The 8,290-nt window shown below is 37.7% G+C and overlaps 1 protein-coding gene across 1 annotated transcript; it reads left to right on the top strand.

Annotated features, from left to right (window-relative positions):
- The first annotated feature begins 6,981 nt into the window (after positions 1–6,981).
- LOC104119416 (protein MAIN-LIKE 1-like) lies at positions 6,982–7,524 on the top strand. Its single transcript, XM_070178345.1, has one exon. It carries the CDS (start codon positions 6,982–6,984, stop codon positions 7,522–7,524), a length of 543 nt encoding a protein of 180 aa, XP_070034446.1.
- The last annotated feature ends 766 nt before the right edge of the window (positions 7,525–8,290 follow it).

Genomic DNA, 8,290 nt, shown 5'->3' with positions numbered 1-8,290 from the left:
AAACTCAATACGGAAATTGCCAAAACCAGGGTGTCACTGAGTACATGAGCGTCTACAACACGAGTCTGAAAATACTGTCTATGAAAAACTAAAACTAAATACATAATGCTGAAAGCTAGGGAGGTCAAGGTCTGCGAACGCCGGACAACTACCTCTGTAACGACCCGACTTTTCATTTTAAGAATTAATGCCCCGTTCAGTGACTTAAGATCTCGAGCAGTTTCGTAATATGTATTATGACCCGCGGGTGTGGTCGAGTTTAATTTTTGAAAGATTCAAAATTTAATTAAAAGCACAATTCTCATTTTTGAAGCTTAAATGAAAAGAGTTGACCGGGGATTTGACTTATGGGTAAACGACCTCGGATTCGAATTCTGATGATTCCAATAATTCCGTATGGTAATTTTGGACTTAGGAGTATGTCCGAAAAATTATTTGGAAGTCCGTAGTGGATTTTTGCTTGAAATGAAGAAATTAAATTTTTCGGGAAGTTTGATCGGGGAGTTGACTTTTTTATATCAGAGTCGGAATCCAGTTCTGAAAATTTTCATAACTCTGTTATGTTATTTATGACTTGTGTGCAAAAATTTAAAGTCATTCCGGATTGATTTGATGTGTTTCGGCACAAGATATAGAATTTGAAAGTTCAAAGTTCATAGATTTTGATTTGAGGTGCGATTCATCGTTTTGATATTGTATGATGTGATTTTAGGCCTCGAGTAGGTCCATGTTATGTTATAAAACTTGTTGGTATATTTGAACGGGATCCCGAGTGGCTCGGTGATTTTCGGGGTGAGTTTTGAGCGATGTCCGGGCATTTCGGCACTCTAATGTTGTTCTGGAACTTTTGGAAAAGTGTGGACCGCATAATTTAGTGTGCGGCCGCACTCCAGAGGAAAAGTGCGGACCGCACAATTTTGTGTGCTGCCACACATCAAGGGTTCTGCAGGTTCGATGGTCCGACTTCAAAAGTTTATATCTTTTAATCTACAACGAATTCGGAGATGATGCAAAATAAAAATTGTAGCCCTTTGAATCTAATTTTCAGAAAGGTATAGCATTAATTATTTGGACATTTGTAAAGAAAGTTATCAGCATTTTACTGAAGCCTGGTAAGCTGTCACAGTAAAGTGCGACTGCACTCAAAATTGTGCGGCTGCAGAACTTGAAAATGTGCGGCAACACTTGAAATTGTGCAGACCGCACATTGGGAAAGCATACTTGGTACTATATAGCCGAGGGTTAGGTTATTATTTCATATTTGGAGTTTGGGAGCTCGGTTTGTAGCGATATTTCATGGGATTTTCAAGAAATTCATCGGGGTAAGTGATTCTAACTCAGATTTTGTTAACATACATGAATATATCATTACTTTCATCATTTAATCAGTATTTTGAGATGGAAATTTGGGGAAAATTGTAGAAATTTCATAAAAATAAATTTTTGGGATTTGAATATCGATTCAGAATCGAATTTGGATAAAATTGGTATGGTTGAACTCGTATCGGAATGGGTGTTCGAATTTCATGGAAATTATGTCGGGTTCTAAGAGGTGGGCCCCGCGTTGACTTTTTAGAATGAATTTTTAAGTCGACGTTTTATTATCCAGAATTATTTCCGATGAATTCTAATGAAGTTATACAATTAGTTTGGTTAGATTTGAGCGGCCCGGAGGTCAATTCAAGCAAGAAGGCGATTTTGGAATATCGGCATAACTTCAAAAATATAAGTATTTTGCCTACCCTTGAATGGGAGAAATACCCCTTAGGCATTGAGTCTTATGTGCAAATTGTGTAATTGAAAACCATGTACGCGAGGTGATGAGTACGAACTTGGTTTATATGTGAAAATTACATTGGTTAAAATCCTTAGACGCCCTTATGTATTAAATTGGAAATTATTGGCACTTATCAAATCCTCTATTTGTCATGCCTAGATCCTTATTTGTTGAAATTGTTGTTATATGATGATTTGGTGTGATTGCCACCTTGATTTTTATGTGAAATATTATTTTGTTGAGTTGATCACTCCCGGATATATTTGTTAAGATTTTGTGCACATTATGATCGATCCATGGGATCCTTATTGTGAAAAATAATGTATTGTTGAATTTTGTGGCGAGTTGTAATATTTGAGCACTTGATGTGCAATCAGTGATAAATTGTAATATTTGAGTACTTGATGTGCAAATATGTGATATGTTGTAATATTTGAGCACTTGAGGTGCAATTTACGAGATGTGATACTGGCACATTATATTGTTGGGAAGTTTTGTTCGAGTGTTTGCACGAGATTTTTGCCGTGCTATTATTACTATTGATTTATGCACATGCGGCGTGACAAAGCAGGCTCTCTCTCTCTCTCTCTCTCTCTCTCTCTCTCTCTCTCTCTCTATATATATATATATATATATATATATATATGTGTGTGTGTGTGTGTGTGTGTGTGTGTGTGTGTGTGTGTGTGTGTGTGTGGGTTTGCGCATGTGGCAAGACAAGGTAGGAATATTATTATATGCGTGTGGCGAGATAAAGCAGACATTTACTTTATTATTGCACGTGGCGAGACAAGGTGGGCTATGTCGGGAATTGAATTGTGATGATTTGTGATAGCCTGAGGGCATTGTTGTTTGTTGCATATTTACTTTGGGACTTCGAGGCGGTACCTCGGGAGATCCCCCTATCTTGCATATTTACTTTGGGACTACGAGGTGGTACCTCGGGAGATCCCCCTATTTTGCATATTTACTTTGGGACTACGAGGCGGTACCTCGGGAGATACCCCTCTCTTGCATATTTACTTTTGGGATTACGAGACGGTATCTCGGGAGATCCCCTGTTGAGCATTTACTTTTGGGACTACGAGGCGGTATCTCGGGAGTGCCCTTTGTTGACATCTCTCTATGGTTGCACTTATCTTTGGTTATTTTGTATTTCTGGGATAGGTCAATCCTTGTGATATGCCGTGATGTATTATTTGATTTTTTTTACTATGTGTTTGTATCCCTTGTTGTTTTGTGTTGGCTTGGGCTTTTTAGTACGAGACCCTAAAGATTTATATTCCTGATTTTTACAGATTTTCGATGACTGAGTTATTTTAAATAAAAGAAGTTACTATTATGTTTTAAATTAATAAGTTTTACATCCGAAGCAATAGATTATCTGATGTTTTATTTAAATTTAAATGTCATTTTTCTTTACTCAATCTATTTCTAAAATAAACTCATTTCTTTTGTTGAATTCTTACTTGGTTTAAAAATTGTAACCTTACTTTATTGAAAATAAATTAATCGTGCGGATCTTATGTATTGAAATAGTTGGTACGATAGTTATTTGTGCGGTTGTGATTAGAAATATGGGAACGAGGTGCCGTGAGAATATAAAAGGGGATCGAGAACCGTATTTTATGATTATGCTATGAGATACTTATTTGAAGAAATATAATTGGAGGAAATCTATTTGAAGAGATTATATGTGAAAGACTTGTTTAATTGGTCATACTTGTGTTCCTTATTCTTTTGAGCAATAATTACGATGTTCTTGTTGCCCTGATATTATATAACTGGTTGATTTTGTTGCTATCATTGCTAGTTATTTTCCAGTACTATTGTATACTGTTATATTCCACAGGTTAGTTGACTAGTGAGCGTATTGACTGTACCTCGTCACTACTCCATTGAGGTTAATCTTGATACTTACTGAGTACCGACTGTGGTGTACTCATACTACACTTTTGCACATTTTTGTGCAGAACCAGGTAATGTGGAGTCAGTTGACCGTTCGCTAGCAGTACGGATCTTGCTGTGGAGACTCAAGGTAAACTTGTCGCTGCGCTCGCAGGCTTTGGAGTCACCTTCTGATATTGTACTTGCACTGTTTTTCTCTATTTCAAAACAGTTGTATTTATAGGTCTTTCTAGTAACTGAGTAGATCTTATGACTTGTACTACCGGTTTTGGGAATTATAAATTTTATAGAGATTTCCATTTCAGAAATTGTTAGATGTTATTAAATTATTGTTGGTATTCAATAAATATTAGGCTTACCTAGTCCCTAAGACTAGGTGCCATCACGATACCCAACGGAGGGAAAATTGGGTCGTGATAAACTCGAAATCTCCAAATGATCAAACTGCTGAGATAATCAACACACACCGTGTCCGTAACACCTAGATCTGCACACTAAGTACAGGGTATAGCGTGAATACAACCAATATAGTAAGTAACAACACTAACTATTGGACTGCAAGTAGTGATGAGCTTCACGGAGACAGTTCAATTACAGAAAATTACAATACAGGAAAAATAGGCATGCTTTCAAGTTCGACATATAAAGCCAAAACAGTTAATTCATGTCAAGTTCAATTGAAACAGGATATGACATCTCTCAAAAACTACATGACAGTGATATATGCCAGCTGAAGTACACAGTAATGATATCAAGTGCATAATCTCAGAGTTACATTCACTCAGTCCTCCCATTCACTCCAACCTCCCAGTCACTCATTCCTCACAGTCGCTCGGCACTCGTGCTCGCCATTCGCACTCGCACACAGTAGGTACCTGGGTGTGCAGACTCCGGAGGGGCTCCTTCAGCACAAGCGCTATAATAAGACAATCATGGCATTAATCAATAAAACATATTGCGGCGTGCAGGCCGATCCAATAAATATCTTCATAATCAGGCCCTCGACGTCACTCAGTCATCGATCTCTCCAGTCTCTCGGGCTCTCAATTATCATGATAATCAGCTCAAACGGCGATGATATAATGTATCAATAAGGAACAACAGAGACTGAGATATAATATGCAAGTAAAAACTATGACAGAGTAAAAAATGACAATTTAGCAGATAATTCAACATGTAACACGACCTCTGTGGGTCCCTACCGAACCAACACATAGCCTATGCATGACATCTAACATGATTTTCACTTCAGTTTCTTTAACACATGGGAAATATCCGGATAACAACAGATTACTATACAGTTTTCATGGAATGGGCCAAGTCACAATTACTATGGTGCACGCCTGTCACCTAGCATGTGCGTCACCTCAATATCATCATAAGACACGTAACTCGGGGTTTCATACCCTCAGAACCAAGTTTAGAACTGTTACTTACCTCAAACCGTGCAAATCCCTACTCCAACACGCCCTTTCCTTGCGAATCAGCCTCCAAATGCCTCGAATCTAGCCACAAACAGTACGATACAGTCAACACGAGCTAAAGGAAGAATCCGGAACCAAAGTATGGTTCATTTGGACTCAAGAGACAGAAATATGTTAAACAAAAAATTGGGCACCATTTTATATATAGCGCGGTTATAGACCGCGCTATACCTTAACCGTAGTTTTCTCTGGTAAGGTATAGCGCGATTATTCACCGTGCCATATTTGAACTTAAAATGGGCGGGAGGATATAACGCGCATATATAAGACGCTATGGTATAGCGCCTTATATATGCGCGCTTTACCTATATAAAAAAGTGTGCCATCTCCTTCCCCCACCAGACGCGAACCAGCAGACCCCCAAACCAAAAAATTAGTCCCCCTCAATTTTTAAAGAAAACAAACTCAGTGGAGCCCACCCGTCCCACAAATAATTTATCTTGTCCGTATCGTTGCAAACTAACACCGGATCTAAGGCGTTATCGTGTAGTGGTTTGCTCGTTTCGGCCCCCAAATCATCAAATATTTAACTTTCAAAAAATTATAAATCGAGGTATTCCGACTTAATTTTTGTCAAAACTCACGTATAAAAAATGCGTATTAGTTATTTTTTTTATTGTTGTCTATGTTGTTTTTGTGATTGTTTTGTGATTTCATTAATTTGTCATTTTTTATCCGGATTAGATTATTTGTGTGCTAAATAATTAGTGAAATATAGAAATTATTATTTTATGAATAATTAATGTTATTAGATGTTATAAAAAATATTTATTAGTTGTTTTTTAATGTGGTATATGTATTTTCGTGATTGTTTTGTGATTAAATTAATTTTTTATATTTTATCCGGATTAGATTATTTATCGTGTATTTATTTTTTATCCGTATTTTATTGTTGTGCATATATTAATATGTGACTTTATTATTGTTTAGCGCACTTTAGTGTTATATTGTGCTCGTAATTTTAATGTAGTGCCCGTAATTGTAATGTAGTGGCCTTTAGCCTAGTTAATTGTAGTGCCCTTTAACTTAGTATCTTGGTAATTATTGAAATTGATTATTTAATTATCTTTTAATACCAAAAATATCTAAAAAGGATGATAGTTCAAACACAAACTCTCTCGAATGTTAGTCAACAAATGTAAAAAACTAACATAAAAAACATATAAAATAAGAAACATATATACAAAGTAATAAACAACTATAGAAAGTAATAAATTAACATATAAAATAATAAACTAACATATAAAATAATAAACTAACATATAAAATGATATACTAACATATAAAATAAGAAACAAACATATAAAATAGTAAACTAACATATACAATATTAAACAAACATATAAAATAATAAACTAACATATGACATAATATAAAAGATATCGATTAAATATTAATATTAATATAAACTAACATATAAAATAATAAACTAGCATAAAATATAGTAAACATATCGATTAAATATTAATATAAAAGATATTGCAATATATTTATAGATGTTAAGCAATTAAAAAGAAAAATACTATAATTAATAATGTTCAATTTACAGACATCGTCATGGAGGTTCCCCTTGTGCATCCCGGACCTGCATCTCTAGAGCTACTATTGCTACAGGCCAACCATAAGTCGTCATACATATGGGATGGGCAATGTTTGTCCCAGACATTCCGCCTCAGACGTATAGACGATATGTGGGAGTTCATTAAGGCTCGCCCACTCCATCCCCGTATAGTTAGACGCTTTCAGGATACGAGTTTCTATAGGATCATAGAGATCGACCGGTTGTAGTTTGACTGGGCGTTGATCACAGCTATGATAGAGCGGTGGCGACCGGAGACGCACACGTTTCATCTACCCATCGGCGAGGCTACCATCATGCTTGAGGACGAGGAGGTTCTTTTCGGGCTGCCGGTTGATGGATTACCTGTAGCTTACCAGCATGCTCTCAGAGACTACAGGGGATTTCATTACATGCATATGTTGCAGCGGCTCACCCGATTCCAGCCAGCGGAGGAGACTGCATTGAGTGGGGCCAGTCGTTTGCCGCTGACGCCCGTTCAGCAGCATCTGGAGGCGGTGGATGCGGAGATTACAGATGATTCACCGCCGGAGGTTATCGGCCGGCATACGAGATTGGTGTTGCTGCTGATGTTTGATGGTGTGCTGTTCCCGAACACTTCGGGAAACCTAGTTAGCTTGAGATTTCTACATCATCTTGAGCGGCTAGATGATTTACCTGGTTACAGCTGGGGTGCAACAGTTATAGGTTACCTGTATAGGCAGATGTGCCGGGCTAGCATGGGCACCCAGAGAGACGTTGCCGGATTTTTATCGCCGCTGCAGGTGAAAACATAGTCAATTATTTTAATGATTTTAACATACATAGTAAAAAAATACCTTAAATTTTACGTCCACAATCTATATTAGGTTTGGTCCTAGGAGCGGTTCCTGCAATTCCAGCCACCTCTATTACCCATCGCTTCGGATGTACCACCTCCATCATTTCTCCATTTAGCTTATAAGTGGGTTGATAGGCGAGGCTACTGATGCGAGTTTGAGGCTCGACATCATCTCCCCTATTACAAGGATTTGTTGGATTTGCTTGAAGTCGCGCAGGTACATGTATTCTTAAGTTTACTTGGCCTGGCTTTATATGTGCTGCGTTTACTCACGATTCCTGTGTTTAATTAATAGTTCTTATGGAGGCCATACATTGACGCGCTCATAGCCGGTTTTCCTGATTATTGCTCCCGCGGCCGAGCTATGTGGAGCTCTTTCGTCCCACTGATATGTCTCGATATTGTCGAGCATCATGTCACCGAGCGAGTCCTTCGCCAGTTTGGTCGACCGCAGCTTGTACCTATTCCGCCAGCTTGGCTTAGGACATGTACCTGGGTAGAGATGCAAAGGACTTATCCCAGTTACCATAAATAATTTCAAAGGTATGTTTGCGCCCGAGAAATGCCTTTATTTTGGTAATGGTACACCCATATACCTGGTGGACAGATGTTTTACACTCTTTGATTTTGTACCTTATGGACGCTTCAATGAGTGGAATCAACACAAGAGAAATAAAGTCAACATTCAAGTTAAAATGATTCCCACTGAATGTGTCCATTTC

The sequence above is a fragment of the Nicotiana tomentosiformis genome, chromosome 6 (genome assembly GCF_000390325.3).
Source record: "Nicotiana tomentosiformis chromosome 6, ASM39032v3, whole genome shotgun sequence".
NCBI lineage: Eukaryota > Viridiplantae > Streptophyta > Magnoliopsida > Solanales > Solanaceae > Nicotiana > Nicotiana tomentosiformis.
Note: the sequence above shows the minus strand (reverse complement) of the source record. Positions and strands in the feature narration are given on the sequence as shown.